General features: G+C 42.8%; 1 protein-coding gene across 31 annotated transcripts in view; it reads right to left on the minus strand.

Annotated features, from left to right (window-relative positions):
• Positions 1–19,013, minus strand: part of tcf7l2 (transcription factor 7 like 2) — a 116,195-nt gene that overhangs the window by 15,766 nt on the left and 81,416 nt on the right. For 30 of the 31 annotated variants that reach the window (XM_012882358.3, XM_012882362.3, XM_021308525.2 and 27 more), the window contains 3 exons: positions 7,651–7,783; positions 4,465–4,567; positions 2,122–2,208 (listed from right to left, as the gene is read on the minus strand). In XM_012882358.3, the coding sequence (XP_012737812.2) occupies positions 2,122–2,208; positions 4,465–4,567; positions 7,651–7,783 (323 nt within the window). Of the gene's footprint in view, positions 1–2,121; positions 2,209–4,464; positions 4,568–7,650; positions 7,784–16,216; positions 16,349–19,013 lie in introns of those variants that run through there. The other variant, XM_036141852.1, reaches the window with a different exon arrangement.

A 19,013-nucleotide genomic window follows, 5' to 3' on the forward strand; every position in this document is an offset into this window, starting at 1 on the left:
GGGCATTAGCTCTTCCCCCATGGCCAGCCCCCTTCCCCCCACCATACACCCCCAGCCAGTATATTCAATTAGCCGCACTGGAAATAAGATGATCGCATTGTAGGGGCTGTCATTAAGGGAGCAAATTAGCAGCCGCTTAAAACCCAGGTTGGCCGGGATGCTGCCGCCAGATGCCAACATCCAGACAGGCCAGCCATCTGACTGGCTGACTGCACCTGAAACTTGTTGGGGGACAGACGATTGAGAGGAGAAGTCAGACGGTGTTCAAAAGGCAGCGCCATGAACGGGCATCGGCTGGCACGAGAGGGGAAAAACTACCCCGTGGTTTTATAAGTGCATGACATGACTTGATTAGAGTAACTGTGTAACCTCAATAAAGGCTTCCAATGCCAAGACGACCTGTGCGGAGATTTCCAAAACAGCACAAAGTACGTTTCATGCATGCAAGTGAGAAAAAAAAAAACTCTTCAGCATTCTTTTAGCCAGCTGACCAGCAGTGCACAGCTGCAAATGCATTAATTTGCCTTCTTGCTGCAAAGAGAGAGAAACCTTTTGGACCAACTGGCTTTCTAAAGTGACTGCATTGCAATCATGTAATTGTATAACTGGATTGTCTTGATGACATATTTCCAGTTTGTTTAAATAAAGTACCATGAGTTATGAATTGGCTCTATGTAAGTAAACCTAAACGAACTCTTACAGGCAGCTGACGTGCAGTTCAGTTATATATACGGGTGTGGGCAGGGCTTTAGTTAGTCTTTCCTGTTTAAGCAGGAAACAGCCTGCAGCAACAAGTGGGGGAGGGATACTGCGCCGTTAATATGTCCTCCTTGTCAGTGAGGGAAAAGTATAGAATCCCTCTTTCAGCCAATCTGATCGGCACTGTGCAGTAACAGGTGGGGGAGGGGCAGCACTGCATTAATTTGCCTTATAGCTGGGCAATATATCGAGATTTTAAAAATAAAAACAGCGAATTAGGTTATTTTTCCAACCGTTTCTCATATTTATCAACTGTTTGTTAAAAATGTGCCTGTGAGACATTTGGGATACAGCTTTGATTCAGAGATTACTTTTGATGATTACTTTATGAAAAGGGAAAACTATCGATACAAATATCGTATATTGGCATTCAGGGGGAGGGACAGCTGTTCATATTTCTTTTTACTTTATTAGCCATTTATAAATGAAATCATACCTGGACAAGACAGGCGTTAATTTGTCTGCCTTGTGAGTGAAAAGCCTAGTTGCCCGTTTCAGCCAGCTGCAGTGTGCAGCAGCCGAGGGAGAAGGTGACGACGCTTACTTGTCATGCTGCTGGAGAAAACTCCTGTCACTGCGCCGCTTTCTACGACAACTCCATTAAAACCAGAAACGGCTATGCTTGTAATCTGTGCGACGTTCAAAGTCTAACTTTCTAAAAAACCTCGGTATATGTTGCTACTGCCCCGTGCCTGAAGGAGACTCTTGCTTCCTCCGCCGCTGGCTTTTTGCATACGTGATCCATCACTGTCAAAGAGGACTAAACAAGCTGCCCGGAGGAGCTGCTTTCCCAATCGGGCTGTAATTAAAACTCAAGCTCGGCTTCGAGCCCGTAGACTGCAAAACAAGCCCATGTCCAGACGAGCGGCACGCTTAGGGACCTTAGGAATCCAACCCGACACAGAGGACACGCGTTCCTCACCAGCAAGACTCCGACACATGTTTTCAAGATGAAGACAGGAAGGCGCACACCCTTCCCCTCCTCTCAGGGGGGGGGAGCCCCTAATGTCCACAGCGCCACTTGAACTAGACCCTAACAGGGCGGACCAGAGCTTCGCGTCGCTGTGTCACCTTCAAAGTGCTGTTTACGCGTTTGGCTGCTCCAACTCGCAGCAAGGACGTGCCCCCGCCGTTAAACGCTCTTCGGGGGCCTCATTAGAAAACGATAAATATAATTAATATTTGAGCACGCGAGCTGGAGCCCCCCCCGTGCACCGGAGGAATGGCTTTATGTTGCGCGCGGGCTTCTCCTTGAGGGAGACGTTTGAGCAGAGAGTGCGCAGATAGGACAGAGAGACGGATGAGTGAGAAGAAGGAGGTGTGGGGTTGTGAAGGTGCACACGCGCTTTGGGCTTAACTCACCTTGACATGGATGCGTTGACAGTAAGCGCAGTGGGGTAGGGGTGTCTGAAACCCCCTGTCGTGATTGGATAAACAGGTTGACCTTGCCTGGGAAGAGGGGGAGGAGAAGAAGAAAGAGGATAAGGTAAAGGAATAAGGTTGATGGAAGAGGAGACGCCAAAGCCCCAATGTGGGCCTCTTTATTCTCATTTGATCAGGACAAAAATCGAGGGGATAGCAGAGCGCAGATCAAAGCGGGGGAAAACTCTGAACAATTTGAATGCCACAAATCTTGATAGCGGCGGCTAATTAAATTTCATAACCCTTCGCTCGGAGTCGACGGAGTGGGGCCCCCGTTCCTCCCCGAGCTGGAACTAGGTGTTTTGTTGTGATAATTAAAGACGAAGCGCGGGTCCCTTTAATGGAGCCATCACGCTAATTGAGGTCTACACATCCAAAGACAAACAATAATGAATGTAAATTTATACCAAAATAAAGTGCAGTGAATCAAAGGGCGCTACGACTGCGCTCAGGGCTTCTCTCGGTATTTAGATCGCGGTGAGAAAACATTAAATTAACAGAGCTTAATTTGTAGCCTTTTGTCATATTAACAAGTGTTGACAAGAGTTACCAGGGGAGAGCCTCTATGAGGAATTGTGGGTAAAACACAGGCAATCACAGTTCATTGCTCTAATTGGAAAAAACACAGACGTGCAGAACAGGGCTTGACGGAAGGATGGAAAGTTGAGCTTGGTGAGAGTCTAAGAAAGCGGTCCGGGAGCGACTGCGTTGGAAAATAAAGTCCGGGTTTCAAAGAGGGGAACCACTTTCAGTAAGAATCATGAGAGATTTAATCTTCTTAAGTGTACAGTACTTCTGTTAATTCATGAGCTGGACATACAGACCCCCCCCCCTCCCCTAATAAAATGGGAAAATAGACTCAAAACTAATAGAAACTCTATTGCAGTAGAAGAGTTTTAAACACTTCAATCTTTAACTTGAGTATATTTTATTCAGTGGACAAAACCTCCACGTTGTTGTTAAAATCATCATGTAAGAAACCCTAACATGTCCTAGAACATTAATGTTACCGATACTTTATACTTATCTCTACATTACTTGCCTTTTTGTTTCCCTGGGATAACTGCTTCTTAAAATGGGAAAGGCAAGAAAACATGATATTTCATCTTTATAAGTCACTAGAAGAAAAAAGCCACTGGTCTAAACTTAATGATAAAAAACACTGCCAAGCTTGGTATTGGTCCACCAATATGTCCAAATAGCAGACTGTAGTGGAGGAAGTCCTCATACTTTGCTTTTGTTTCGGTGTCACAGTCAAAGTTGTGTGGAGGAACGTAGAATTCTGTACTTTAGTTCCGCATACTGACGCTCTGCATGGCTAGAGGAATAAATGTAACCCTACATTTTTCCCTACGATGGCATGTGCCATTACAGCCCTAATCCACAGTGAGAGAAAGATAACTAGAAAGTCGACTGGATGAGGACCCCAGCTTATCACGCCACCACACACTGTGAGCAGAATGGTGCGAGAGTTAAGAAAAACAATCTCCAAAGCTCGCTGTTTGAGAGCTGCAGCAGATTGCCGTCTTGGGAGTCGCCATAACCATTAGATGTCATCCACATACCAACTGGTTGGTATGAGAAACAAGCCTTTTGGGTCCTGCCACCGCAAATGTAAGCTAAACTCTCCTTGATCTTTAACTAAAACTCTGGTTTGGTCAGATGAGACTAAGATGGATCTCATAAATGAATAAATTAGAAAACCTCCTGCCCGCTGGTGAAGCAGGGCGGCGGATCTGTGGTACTCTGGGCCCGTTTTTCTTACAAACACCTGCATGGAATCATGGATTATTCTTGAAATACCAAGAAATCTGTTGTCCTCTGAAGGAAAACTGAAAACCTGGAAAATCATCCAAAACCTAATGGCAATACTAGATCCTATGGAAAACCTGTGGTTCGGGCTGAGGAGAACAGAGTAAAAGAAAGGACCCAGGGCTAAAAAAACAACAACAAAAGTGGTTAAAGATCCTTCTGTCTGTATGCTACAACACAGAAACCCCTTATATGAGCAGAAAAGGCATGCTCCAGTCTGTCCTATCCTACATGCATGGGTACAAACAACTGAAAAAATGTTTTCCATTAAGGATTTATTCTCCACATTAAAGGTAAGATATCACAGGGTGAGTTTACGCTGGGCGAATGTATGTTATTTTTCAATATGAGGGAGGTGCCATCAAACTTTCCCCACTCAACCATCAGGGAGACAACCTGAATGTCGAGACCTTTCACAAAACTCACAAAAGAAGATAGAAGAAAGAGTAATAATAAAAGGGAGTTGCTTACTGTGGTACTAACCATCCTAGCGGATGGGGGATCTGGCCAACGGTGCCAGGTGACAACGGGTAATAAGGAGATATGTCTGGAGGATGAGGAGGCCTCGGGATGCCTGCGGAAGGAAGCAGTGATGACAGGGAGGAGAGAGGAGGAGGACGGACAGGACAAGGAGACAGAAGCAAATCATTGTCAGCGCTCACATCCAGTCTTTGTTGAGTTTCACATCTGAACGGGGGGAAAACACATCACAGGGCTGCAGATGGGAGGCTTGTTGCTCGCGTGTACACAGCACTAATATCACACTTCCTGATCAAAGGCCTTTGAGGGAGGCGGCACAATGTGTTGGAAGAGGCAAGGGTGCGTGGAGGAGTGAGGAGAAAACACCGACGCGCCTCTTGTCACGTTTTGTCTGGCAAAGCAGGAGATTAATGGCATAAAATGACGGAGGTTCAGAAGTTAACAAAACAAGAGAGACGGAATTAAAAAGCCGTCTCCGTGATCAGAGAGCTGCCAATAACGGTAAAGCCACCTGCCTTCCCCCGCGCCGCGGATTGTTACCTGATGCACGCAGCAGTAGAAATTAGATCCAACGCACTGCAAAAACTGAACAAAAAAATAAATAAAATGTTCTTAAAATTTGTGTATTTGTCCTTGATTTGAGCAGGAAAATAAGATGATTTGCCAATGGAATAAGATTTTTGCACCTAAAATTGGAACAACTCATCTCCATCATCTTATTTCAAGTGCAGGATGTCTAATTATGTTATTTTAGGGGTTAAAATACTCATTCCATTGGCAGATAATCTTATTTACCTGCTCAAATCAAAGACAAATACACTAACTTTAAGAACATTTTACATATTTTTAGATCCATTTTTGCCGTGCGTTAGCCATGTCTCCGTCTCTACCATCCCAGTTCTGGCAAACGTTTCCCAAACGTGCCCCCCCCAAACAGCTAATCCCCCCCCCAACGTCCAAATTTTATTTTTGTAGGGAGGGCCCGCCAAAGCAATCTCAGCTTCCTTCCACTTTTTTTGTTTTTCTTTTGCAGCTGACAGAGGAAGAAACTCCATCGACGAGCCGCCCTGAACGAACAAAACAATACTAATAATAAAAAAAAAAAAGGTCCTGAGCACAGCTTAGTGTAAAAATAACCGTCTCTCTTTTCCTCTCTCAGGAGAAACTTCAAACGAGGAATAGTGGAGTTTTTGCAAACGCGCAAACCAGAAACGGTGAAATGTATGCGGCTGAGGTGTGTTATTTCCACGCAGCTGGAGTTGCCTCAGGTGTTGCGGACACCACCGACAACGCTGCTGCGCATTAGGAGCAGGTTTCTGTTCAAGATTTCTGCTTTTGTTACTGATGCGCGACGTGATGAGTTTACATGTGGTCGGAAATCTAAGCTTCTCCAGGAATACCGTGTTTTTGCAAAGGCAAGTGCTATTAAAAGGAAAAGCCCAGGGAGCATTATCCCATCGCTGTGCAGTGCTCAAGACCCAATATAACTCATTAATTAATTAAACACTGCGCCCTATTAAGCTGCCCCATTAAGCACTACATTAAACAGCAGCTGGCACATTATTTCTCCTTTGTAAGGGGCAATCATAATAAGGGAACATTATTACCTAAAACATGGGCCCAATCCGCCAGAGACCACAGAAAAAAGCACCGAATTACTCACTGCGCTGAAAAGCACATTAACCAAGAAGAATGGGCTGAATGACAGTTAACAGAATTAAGTGCTGGGTCAAGATGCTTCGCGGAAATGAATGAAATTACCTTAAAAAAAAAGTGCTCTGAATGTTCGTAGAACAAGCTACGGCGGCGCAAAGCAAAATGTCGTATTTGGCGCCTGATCTGCAGAATCAACGGGCTAAAAGGAGTTTCCAACAGGCTCCAATTAGATCAGTGAAAGCTGGATTAAAAAGCTTCATGAAGCGCTTTGACTTCCAGGAATCTCTGAGATCGCAGGTCCCCCCCGTTTTATCTGAGCTTAAAGTGCTGAGGCCGCCTCGTGTCGAGCAATCGGATTTGCGGTCACGCGAGTTCGAGGGTGCTTGTCGAATTTCCTGATTCACGGGATGTTTTACGAGCCACCAAGCGCTCCAGCTGACTCAGAAACACATGAAGCTGAACAAAGATCAACTTCAACTAAACTCTTCCCAAGTTTAAAGTCCTGCAGACTGGTCATGATTATGAAATCATCATGTTGGAGATTAAAAAAAAGGGCTTGTGTTTAATTTGAGCCTTCCAAATGTTTTTTTCTGCAACTCTAAGATCTGATGCTTTTACTCTCTCCTCAAGACACTTTTCAAACACCTTGTGCTGAACTTTCGCTGAGTTTTGAGCAGATATCAGAACAAAAGCAGCACCAGATTGTTGCTAAAGTATTGAACTTTGTTGGTTTATCACATGAAGTGACAAATGTGAATACACAAGTAATGCATAACTGAAGCGTAAGGAAAATTGCTATATATATGCGTTTTTGTTTTCTTCAAATAAACATGAATAAATAAATATGAAGCCCATTTTATTCTTATACTAATATATAAAATCCAAGTTCATCCAATCAGAGGTTGCCAAGTTAAAAAATAGCCAACCTTTCATTTTTAATTGCCACTGATTCTTAATTGGACACAGGTGTGTACTTTGACTAGGCCATTTCAATGCTAAACCTATGCTCCAGTCTCGAGTCTTTTTAACCTCAAAGAGAAGAGCAATCCCCTCGTCATTGTGCTGAAAAACACCTGTCAGCATGTTTTATTTTGTGTTCAGGGTGACGTGCAGCGCCACAGAGCGCTCTGCATGTTACATTCAGTGTTTCCTGTTACAAGACTCTCCCACCTGAGCTATGGATCCTTGCCTCTCCTCCAGAGTTACCATAGGCCTCTTGGCTGCTACTCTTAATTACGCCAACTCTATCTGAAGCCGTCACAGATCAGCTGATTTACTGAAAGTTAATCACCCACCATTCCTTGACTTTCAAAGGCAACTGGGTTGAAGTGAATTTTATTCACGAGTATCAGATTAAATGGGAAAACGTCTCAGATCTTAATTAGAAAAACACTTTTGGAAGCCACACATCCATTTCTTCCCACTTCAGATCCCAAATCCCAGTAAACACATTGATGTTTGATACTTTTTGCTTCGGATTCTTCTTTTCCGCAGACATTAATAACTTTTTTGGCGCCTTACCTGTTTTGGGATCCACGTCTGTCTGTAGGTGAGGTGGGGGGTTCCCTGGTGTGAAGTGCTCATTGCTGTAGGTGATCAGAGGCGTGAGAGGGTGCACATGGTGCGGGTGCTGTACCACTGGAACCTTATTAGACTGACAGAAGGAAGGACGGGCAGGAGGAGAAAGGGAGAGAGAGAGAGAAAAAAAAAAAGGAGACAGAATGGTGTCAATATTTAGGTTTAAGACTGAAGGCGCCTGTTAAGAGTTACAGCTCGGTCTGAAAAGCTCTCGAGCAAAAACAAAAATCCCAATCAAATTCTGGCTGCTCTCAAGGTGCCAAAACCGCCAAACCACAGCAAAAATAGCACGGCCTGTAATTAAAAACACTTCTGCGGCGTCAACCCCGGAATTCAGTAACACAATCTAAGAGGTTTGTGGGCATGCCAGTTCCTATTTGGGCTTGATGTTTGATGAAACGCTGGTAAACCACTGTTGCAGTAAAGTAATCGATCATCTGTAAACCACAAAATCAAGGCAGCGGGAGTAAATCTGCAGCTATTAGCAGCTCCAGTTCTGCTCCAATATGCCCCCCCCCCCCTCCTCCTCCTCTCATTTAGTCCCTCAGGGCCCTAGTCATGGAGAGTATGGTTAGCAGCAGAGAGGTGGGGCTGAAAATCCATTTCTGCATTTTTTTTTTTTGCCAAATTAGTTTTAGCTATGTAATCTTCTCTTTGTGCTCCTAAGTGAAGCAGACCCCCTTTTTTTTCAATTACCCATAGATTACAGTGGAGCTTTAGGGGTCTGGTGTTAACAGCGGCCCGGGCCCTCTCTGTCAGGACAGGGACCGACATGCACAGTCCCCTGAACACGAGATAACCAGATTAGAACTGCGCTGGAAGATTAGGCTCTTCTCGCCTCTTTACCCACACATCCCTATCCTGCCCTCAGCAGCCAAAGAAGCAGCACTAATCAGGCTTATCATAACATGGATGATACGTTCAGGAGGGGCGAGAGGAGTAAGACACCAAGCTGCTTATGTGTGTGTGTGTGTGTGTGTGTGAGTCTGTGTGTTCGGTCTCTTCTCTCGCAGGCCACACACCCTCATTAGTGACTTTAAACCGCGCAAGAAAAGAAAGAGCGCTCCACTGTGGCACATTTCCACGAGACTTTGAAAAACATTAATGGGTCTAGTTGCTGGCAGGGGGGCCGCGCGCTTAAGATGCACGGTTGCCCCCGCGCTCGTCGACAATACAAACGCAAAAGCTCGCGGGCCGAGGGCAAGACAAATGTGTGCAGAGCTTAATGCTGCAAAACTAATCATGCGCCCGGGCTGTTTGAGGATGGAGCTATTCGAGACCTATGAGAGAACCTAATACAGCAATAGTGCATCCAGAGCCCAAGCTTCTGATTTTTTATTATTATTTTTTTTTTTTTCCTGGTAGTTAAGTCGGACTGGAACAAGTATGCCCATACTGAGCTTTCTTCCACAGTGGCAACATTGGGGGAAGCTGGGAAGAGAGCTGGGAGGGTGGTGGCGCTGAGGGGGTGGTGGTGGTGGTTGCTGTTCCCTATTGCCGTGGTCCCAATGAAAGATTAATGAACCCCAGCAGAACTCCAGGGAGGCAGAGGGACTCCTGGGACTCATTCACAGCCTAGAGCTGAAAAGGCTAGGGAAAGGAGGGGAGCGGAGGGAGGATGGGAGGGATGTGTTTGTGTGTGTCAGGGGTGTGTGTGGGTGTTGAGGGGGGGGCATAGGTGGAATGAGATTCCTTAAAAAGAAACCAAGCCTCTCATTTGGAACCCAAATCTGAGCCGTACATTCGCAACAAGAAGGACTGAATAGGAATAAAATTTGAGGAAAAACAATAAAGACGCGGCTCAAAAGTCAGCAGGTCAATGTAAGAAGAGGGTCTTTCCTGCGCCTCCTCCCCGCAATCCCTCACCTCCTAACCTCCTCTCCGCTCCCCCCCCCCTCGAGTAATGATGTGAAAGAATGTTGCGAGTTCCTTATCGCTCTGCTTTAAAAAGCTTTAGTAGCCATTTATACAAGTTCTTTTGTCCAGGGACAACAGCCATTGAGCCGAGGGTTCAAAATGACCCATCCAGCGAGAGCAAGTCTAGAGGGTGTGTGGTGGGACTGAAAGGGAAGCTGGACTATTTACATCACAGTCACTTTCAGAGCTAGGTTGAACTTTTTCCCCTCCCAGATTTCTTTATAGTATGATGCAAAAAGAAATTTATTGCACCGACGCATCTAGTTACTTCAATCTATAGTCAGTAGCTGGAACTCAAGGCAGAATTTCAGCATAGAGGTAATTTGGTAAATTGGATATTATCTTTTTTTAGGAAGTGTGCAAATTAATCTTGTAAAAGCCTTTTAAAATAAATCAATCATTGCATCAGAGCTGACATGAAATCTCACAATATTAAAACTGCTAAAATATTCCTTGTCAAATTGAAGTCTGCCTCACAAAGAGCGATCCTGTTGCTACCAACTTGTAATATTTGTTCATGTAATGAAAGTATAAGCTGCTATTATAAACCCTTAATATAAAGCTGAGTGCTTAGACCCTGACACCCTGTTGTAGCTATATTTGAGACTCCTATTATAAAGAATGACTTGAACTAGTTCTTGAGGTTCCCTCTGCTGAAATCAGCTAATGAAGACTTATTGTGTCATAATCCTGACGCCATAAACACTTCCAATTAAGCTGCCTTTCAAAACTCCTTCAAATGTTTTGAAGATGCAGCCCTTTTAAATAATTTATCTGTCATTGTATTTGGTACTTGATGGGTGGAAAAGTTAAAGTTGAAGACAAGATACAGATGGTTTGCTAGCAATGTGAGAACACCACTACTAGCTAACAAGCAGCTGCTAATGATGCTAACGTTAGCATATGTTTCATAGCTTGCTATAGAATAAGGAGACCAAATTTCTCAAATGAAAGCCAGGGACATCACCTGCCTGTGTTTTTTTTACACACTTTCACACTTTTTCTTATTGAGTCGGGACTGCAATACATCTCCAATTCTAAAATCTAAAAAACAGATTGATAAATGTTGTAAGAATAACGTAAATGGCTAACCGCTAGCTACCAACTATGTCAAGTCTGGCACCTGCGTTGTAGCTTACTTTTGACTCTAAACTAAATCATTTAGGTTTGTAACGAGTCTAATTGGCATTTGATCATCTGGCACAAAATTAAAAACATTTTTGTTTCATTAAACACTATGAGAACAAACCAACCTGCTAACTGTTAGCCACCAGGGTCGTTAAAGTTGACAAATGCTTCGTTGCTTTCTACTGATGCTAAACCAAAGGGCCATTTTAAAGTTTAGGTTAATGTAGACATTTAGCAATTTGTTTTATCACTGATTTAAAATGGAATATTTTTAGACTTGCAAAACCTGAACTGGATAGCTCAACACTAAGTAGGAGTTATTTGAAACCAGGGATGCACAATATTAGGAAAATTTTTTTATTGGTGATAATATTGTTTGATATTACCATGACATTATCACTTTAAGTAAGCACAAAGTTACACACTTTTTCCATCTAGACAATGTCCCCACCTCTGTGAACCCAGGTATGGGCATCAGGGGCAGGACATCGTTGGCATTCAGAGTCTGAATGCATAACACGTGAAAAATTATAGCCTACCAGATATTGCATTCAAGTGACTTTGCTCATGCGTGATGATTGCAGCTTGAAATAGTGTGCAGTTCTATTTCAAACACAGTTGGAGATTTATGAAACCTTTTTTCTATTGGTGAAAACATGAATAGGGAATATTTTCAATGTTTTTTTTTTTTATTATTATTGAAATTCACACAGATTTGGACACGTATAAAAAAAAATAGCAAAACGTGGACTGATAAAAAATAAACTGGAAGATTCTACGCTGTACAGAGATTCTTTAAAACACAGTTTGTGATTTGTCCAACCCTTGTTTGTAAAATTTCCCTTTTCTTGGTTTTCTTTAACATATTGCTAAAATGGTGAGCTGGATTTATCGTTACGTCTCTGGTCTAACAACCGGTGGTCGCCCGTGGGAAGCAGCTACTCCAGCACCTGCCTTGCATGGCAGCAACAGGACAATATACAAACTCATCCCGAGAGACACAAAAGCAGGCAACGTGGGAGGCTGGACTCTCCTCTTTTTTCTCCACAAAAGCCAGGAGGAAAAGAAAAGAAAAACTGTTTCTGCCCCTGCCACCCCTGCTGGCTTGCACCTCTCTTCTTATGACAAACACAGACCACATATTGCAGCCCCAGAAAAGGTGCAAAATTCAAAAGTCTCTTAAGAAAATTTTAAAGGGAACATATGTGAAGACCACTGAACACGTTAAGTCAATCTATAACTAGACCTCGGCCGAATTTACGACAAAAAAAACTCATCTGCACACATTAAAAGCCGCCTCGATTCAGCAAACTGAATTTGTTAACATAGGAAAAGTTTCCTGTACACGCAGAGAGAAAAGCCTTTTGAAAGTGGACGAATAAATGAGCTGCTTCAAGTCCTCCCACTGTGGGGTGTGATAGTGGGGGTACAGAAGAAGGCAGATAGAGGAGAAAAAGTGACAGCAGGACGGAGAAAGACAAAGAGAGGGAGCGCCAGAGGTGGAGGCCGGACAGGAAAAAGCTGTTGGCCTTGCATTTCCGGCTGGTGGCACCTCGCAGGGCCAATTTGAGCCCTAAATGTGAAGGTGGTGACCTTGCAGGCCCCCGTGGGGGTCTGGAGCCCCTGTCTTTCTGCTTTATGTCATGATATGATGAGTTGTCACAACAGCTTGCGGGGCGCTAATGAGCTGTAGTGAGGCCAGGGCAGGGAAAGGGAAGAGCGGACAGAGATGTGGGGATGACAGCGATGTGATGGATTAGAGATCCTCTGAATTCCTAAAGCAAGCAAGCAGAGAAAAAAAAAAAAAAAAAGCTGCCAGTGCTTTCTCTCCCAGATCCAAGTGACACAATACAGTAAAAAAAAACAACACACACAGACAAACAAAAGCAATACTGAAGAGCTGAGGAAAGAGCTTAATTTAGTGCATCTCTGCCAGGCTTGCATTTGATTCAAGTAAAAGTAAAAGAAAGTCTTAGCCATCATCTGGCTTCACTCATTGTCAGATCCTTTTTGCACACATTGCTGTTATCCTCTGGGAGGTTTAGAGTGCCTCCTCCAAGGAAACAGATCTTCATCTCCAAATCAGACCCCCATATCATGACAACAAACACAAACAAACAAGTGCTTCAGAATTTGGTGAAATTCATCCTCAGCTGTGAGGCGACGGAGTAAGCAGGGTTCCTCGGACTTACTCATCAAAATTACAGACTTTCCACGGTCAAATTTCCAGACTTCTCTCTCCAATTTGAGCACATTTTATTTTATTATAAACTGAGATGCTCCTGTTAATCAGCCAGTCTTCCCTTGACTCAATCCTATCTGCAATCAGCGGGTCAAAAGCTGCAATTATATGATTTTTATTCTGTGTTTATTCAATACATAAAAAAGTAAGAATTAATGTGATTTTTGGCTTATAGACATAATGACCAGCATGGACTTTGATGCACACTTTTTCTCACTTAGTAGGATTATGGACATATATGCATTTTCATACATTTTCTGGAATCAAACCTAACACCTCATCTATGTCTCTGAAGCACATTTTTCTTCATTCGTCAAAGAAAACCATAAGGGCAAGCCTGATTAGTGCATCTCTAGAATAAATTAAAAGGTTCCTGAGACTGACTGGAAGGAGGGAAGGAAGGAAGCAAGGAAGGAAGCAAAAAATTGAGGAAGGAAACATGGAAGGAAAAAAAGATGAGAGGAATTGAAGGAAGGAATTTATAAAGGAAGAAAGGAAGAATAGAAGAAAGTACGGAAGGAAGTAAGAAGTGAAGGAAGGAAGCAAGACAGCAAGGAAGGAAGAATATAAAGATGGAATAATATAAGAAAGGAAGAATAGAAAGAAGGAAGGAAGCAAGAAAGGAAGGATAGAAGCAAGGAATAGAATGAAGGAATTTATAAAGGAAGAGTAGAAAAAAGTAAGGAAGGAAAGAAGTAGTGAAGGAAGCAAGAAAGCAAGGAAGAAAGGATACATGAGTGAATGGATTGGTGGGTTAAAGTAACTTTAAAATAACAGGAAAGGAAAAAAAAAAGATGGAAACAGAAATATTCCCCCCCAATTATCGAGACCTGGAAAACACATGTGTGAAATTCCAGACTTTCCCAAACTTTTTGGACTGCGAGGAATGCTGCGTAAAGTGAAACAGTGATAGCAGTAAAACATAAAAAAGCCTTTGGCAAAACGAAAAGGCTCAGCTGTGGTATGGACTTCCCCACATGGCCAAACCAAAACCCTAACTTATTTCAGATTTAGGTGTCTTTTGCAGGGCTTAAAAAACAAACAAACAAACAAAAAACCTCATTATGAAGAATGTGGGGTTCTTTAAAACGCAGAAAATAGGAAGAAGTTGATCAGTTCTCTTGCAGAGAAGAAGCATCTCAGAGGGCAAGAAGCTCTCGAGACCAGAGTTATATTTAAAAGTTAATCTATTCACTTTGCTGCAGTGACACGCTGACTGCTTGATCAGAGCGCCGAACAAAAATATTATATGGGCCAGAGCCTTTGCTCCCCTTCCTCCTGCTTGCTCTCTCTCTCTCTCTCTCTCTCTCTCTCTCTCTCTCTGCCAGCACTTCAAGTCGTTCGTCACCATTTATTTGCGCTTCCCATCTTTGATAGTCGGCACATCAAATAGAATCGCAGAAAGGACAAGCTCAGATATGTCAGGGATAAATAAAATCAAATAGCTTAAATATGGAGTGCTATTTGGCAGAACCGTTGTATTCTGTGCAGACAAATCGCCTCTTAGACAAGCACGTGTGTTAAACCAGTCCCCCCCCCCGCATCCCTTTCAGGGTAAACAGGCTCTTGAACTCCCCATACCTGAGTTGAAGGGGGCTTCTCTAAGAGGTGATGTTGCATCACGGTGTTAAGAGCCAGACTGAATTCTGCCTTTTGAAATGCAATCAGCCCCTCAGAATTTCATCTGAAAGCCGAGCAATTAGGAATCTGAATTGGTAGGCGACGTTAACAAAGGGATATGCTAATCTGCGAGGAAATTGAAATCTTACTTTACATTTCATGGTTAAGGCATGAGCTAGATCAAAAAACGTTTTTTTTTTTTTGTTGAGTAAATAAGATTTCCTTATGAGGGGATCTCGTCTCAGCATTTGACCTTTTTATTTACTCCAAATGTGTTGTTTATCATATTTGATTTTGAAAAAAAAAAATGAAATTAAAATAAAAGGTTTGCGTTTACAAACTTTTCATCAAAGTGAGCGAAGAAATGTTAAGGGCCCTTTTTTCCTCTAATCATATCAAATAATAGGGGGGGGGGAAGCATGGGGTAGTTTCACACGTGTGCAAAAAATGTTTTTTAATTAAACATAATTTAATTGGTTTTATTTAAAACCATAAATCAATTTATCTTTATATTAAAATTTATTGAATATTACGGATATGATATTGTTATCTATAAGAACCATTTATTATAAAGTTGATACACGGACATAAGCAAAAGTCTTTGAAGTATTTCAGAAAGCCAAATTTGTCTTTCTTTATAAACAAGGCAAAAGTGTGATAGCCTTCTTTACAGCCAGCTGAGCGGCAGTGCACAGCAACAGGTGGGGGCGGGGCAGTGCTCCAACCCCACTAAGCTACATGCAGCTTAGTGCATAAATCTGGCTCCTAGGCCAATGTTTCTACTTTTTACAGTTCAAATTTAGGTGAGGAGCCTATTTCCTGTGGACATTTACTGTGTCATGCTTTCTTGTGTTTCCCATTCTCAGGTGTGGCTGATGGGAAAATGGGCCCAAGTCATATTTATATCCCAGTGTATGTGAAACATTATTGCACCAATAAATGCAGGTTCTGCCCCAATGACCCAATACACTGATTACATGTACTCAAACAACAGGCTGGGTTTAAGTGTGACTTTATGGTCAAGCAATAAAAACTGAATTCTGTCGCACATCTTTATCAGGTATAGCAAAGGATTTGGATTAAACTGTATGACTAATAGCAGTAAAGTACAGTAAACTGAATTGGACTGAATCTTTCATGGTCCTTGTCCTGGCTTGTTGTCACAATTCCAGGTGTTTTAGGCTTTTAAAATTGTTAAAAATGCTTGTAGAAAAAAGAAAAGTACGTTAAAGCAACACATTTCCTGCTTTACTACATGTTCTCCAGGCTTTCCCATTTTGAAGAGTGGCCAACACAACTGTACTCCTTTGGGTTCTGCCATATTCAATGAGACCTCCCCACTAAACAAAAGCACGTCAGATTAAAGATGGGCCTATTCTAAATATTTCGCTGAGCGGCGGTGCTACGGCAGAAATAAGATGCCTCTGTTTTCCAGTGAAAACGGAGGGAGGTGTATGAGCACATAGTCATTTATGCACAGACGCTCCTTTGACCCAGACCCCCTTTGCACACAGGCAGCATGAAGTTCGCCAAACGCTGCTCAGAGCCTTGAGAGAAAGCAGAGACGGCGAGGAAGCAGGGGAGCAGAGCTGCGTTACTCACCCAGCTGCTCAGATTGAGGTGCCAGCATCCCACCTGCTGCAGGAGCGAAAGCCCGGGGCCTAACACTCCTGCCTTGGCTCCCGCCTCCTCCGGCCCGACTCCATCCCGCGGGTACATGACCCCCTCTGTCCCAGCCCCCTCTTTACTCCCCCTTCCTCCTCCTACGCTGGGGAGAAGCCCTTTTGCTGCTCTTAGACGCTTTCTTCTTCTTCTTCTGTTTGTGCACGTGTGTTTAAAATCCCCGCCTATCTTTGGTTTTGCAGGCAAGTGACCATTAAACGCCCCAAATTTGGAGTCCGGAGTGTGTGCATCTCAGCCTTCGAGGCCTCGGTTTCCCCGTAAACACACAGTCAGCACAAAGTTTCAAAGCCAACCAGAAAAGTCAACACTATCTTCTTCTTTTCTTGGGGAAAGATTTGATGTTGGCAGCAATTAAAAAACAAAAGACAGAAATTAGAGCCAGAATGAGGAACCACTCTAGTGTAGAAGAAGAAGAAGAAAAAAAAACGCACTCGTAAAACACTGAAAAAGCGAACACTAATCCCCGCCGTACGGCAGGTGTGTGTCTGCGCGTCTCAGGGCCGTGTCTGCGTGAGTTAGTGTGTGGGCTCCGCGGCGCCTCCAGGATGCCCAGAGACGGACTGGCGGCTTGAAAAAAAGCTTTGGCTACGAGGTAAAGCGAGTGAAAGCAGCAGATCGAAACAAAGAGGAGAGAGCAGGAGAGAGGAAAGAAAAAAAAAAAAAAAAAGGGAACAAGACACAACAACATCCACAAAGGGAGGGCAGGCTCAGCAAAGTGTGGCTAGCAGTCACTTGGTCTGTGTGATGCTGACAGTCCCGACTTCATGCCCACTTTTCAGGAGGGAAGGTGTGAAACGGAGCGAAGAAAGTCTTCACTCTGACACCGACGTGGCACTTTTCATTGCATTCGTTTTACATTTTTTCTCCTTCTGTGCTCTCCCTGTTTTACAAACAATAGCTCAGAGTCGAGAACAATTGTTCTGTTAACACATAGACCCCCCCCCCCCCCCCCACCCCCGCTAAACTCCATTCAAGGTTCATTTGAACAAGGCCTCGAGCCCCTCCTCGTGGTCCTCCTCTTCCTCCTTCTCTTTCCTCCGCAACTGTTTCACCTTCAAAAAAACGTTATTACCCTGAGTAGAAATAAATCATTCAGGATGATTTCGGGGTTTTTTTTCTACATTAAAAAAATTGTATTAATTAAATTTAAAATATTACTTTTCATTCATAAATTTTACCATTTAAAAAAAAATTGTTGCCGCATTAAATACTTCATTTAAATTGTGCATAATAACCAAAAATAAACAAAATCCTGATTATAATGTATTCTTTTTTAACAAATAAATGTCAAAACTTTTAATATTAACAACAACTGCCCTGAATGCAAACGACATTGCAATTTTTGCATTATCCAATTAACTCCACTTGTCATTCTTCAATAACCTCTAAGAGCTGAAATCTAACTAACGACCGTAACAAATAAAATATTTATCGAATAAGTAACCCCCCCCCCCCACCCCTCAAGCAAAGTAACTTTTTAATATATTTTTAAAATAATTGAATGGACTAATTAAAAATTACGCTGAAAAAGACTAAACGGTTAAAGACATTTTAACGTGTGTGTAATAGTTTGCAGCTAAAAACTTATTTCCATTTCTTCCTTTTTTATTTTCCTGTCTTCCTGCAGCCTCTCCGTTTCTGTTAGCACCCTGCGCTTCTCTTGGCCTGCAGCAAGCAGTCCTGAGGCCCTCAAAAAGCCAAAACAAAAGCCCCGAGAATGTTCTTTACACAACTCGGACAATGGCGCCGGGGCTTCGGCTTGACAAGTAAAAGAGCTCCGACAAGGCGGCGGCTAATTGCCTGCCCTCCCTCCATTCAGCCGCCCTGCCATGCTCCTGCCATCTCCTTTTGTCCCACGTGCGCGCTCTAAAGTAAACTGCCAGCTCGCCGGCGCGTGATGGACAGCTCCCAATCACTCGGCCACAATGGCGTCAACGCCGCGCCGCAAGAGAACCGCGGACATTTAAAGAAAGAAAAAGTACAGGGGGGGTGAGAAAAAAAAAAAGAAAAAAAAAAGGAAGAGAAACGCACTCCTTTCCTCGCCGCGGTCTTGGAAATTTGCACGAGACCCGCAAGAATAAAAGAAAAGAAAAAAAAAAAGTTGACAAAAACAAGGAAACAGATCAAACTACGATAAGAATCCGTTCTTTGATTTATAAGGAAAGAATGAGAAAACAGCGGCGATGCAACAATTAACACCAAACATCAAAGTATTTTCTTATGCATTTACTAAAATTATTATTTAAAAAAATGACAGATTTAATATTTTAAAAAGAATAATTCTTAAAGTGTTTAAACATAAATTATAAAAGAAAACCTGGTTAAAAAAAAATGCACATTAAAGTTGGAGTCTGATTTGTTAATATCAAAAGAACTACAGAGGTCAACAGAGTAGTAGAAATTTAAGTAAATTTAAATGTCAAAATAATTTCCTTCAGCGTAAGCAATAAAATTAACAATTAGATTGTATATAATTGTGATTTTTCTCCCAGCCCCAGTGCAATAAATGAATGAGATCTAGCTTGATGTCCTGCAATACTACGCTGTCAGGCTGTCAGCACAAAGCAATCAAACAGTGCCTTTCATTATCCAAATTGTCAATCTGTCACTTAGCAGCATAAGTGTTACAAATTGCCAAACAAACGGCAGTAAAAAAAAAAAAAAAAAAAATGTTTGAGAGTAAAACTCAATCGGGACATCATATTTAAAGTCAGGC

This window comes from Fundulus heteroclitus, chromosome 10, assembly GCF_011125445.2.
Source record: "Fundulus heteroclitus isolate FHET01 chromosome 10, MU-UCD_Fhet_4.1, whole genome shotgun sequence".
Lineage (NCBI taxonomy): Eukaryota > Metazoa > Chordata > Actinopteri > Cyprinodontiformes > Fundulidae > Fundulus > Fundulus heteroclitus.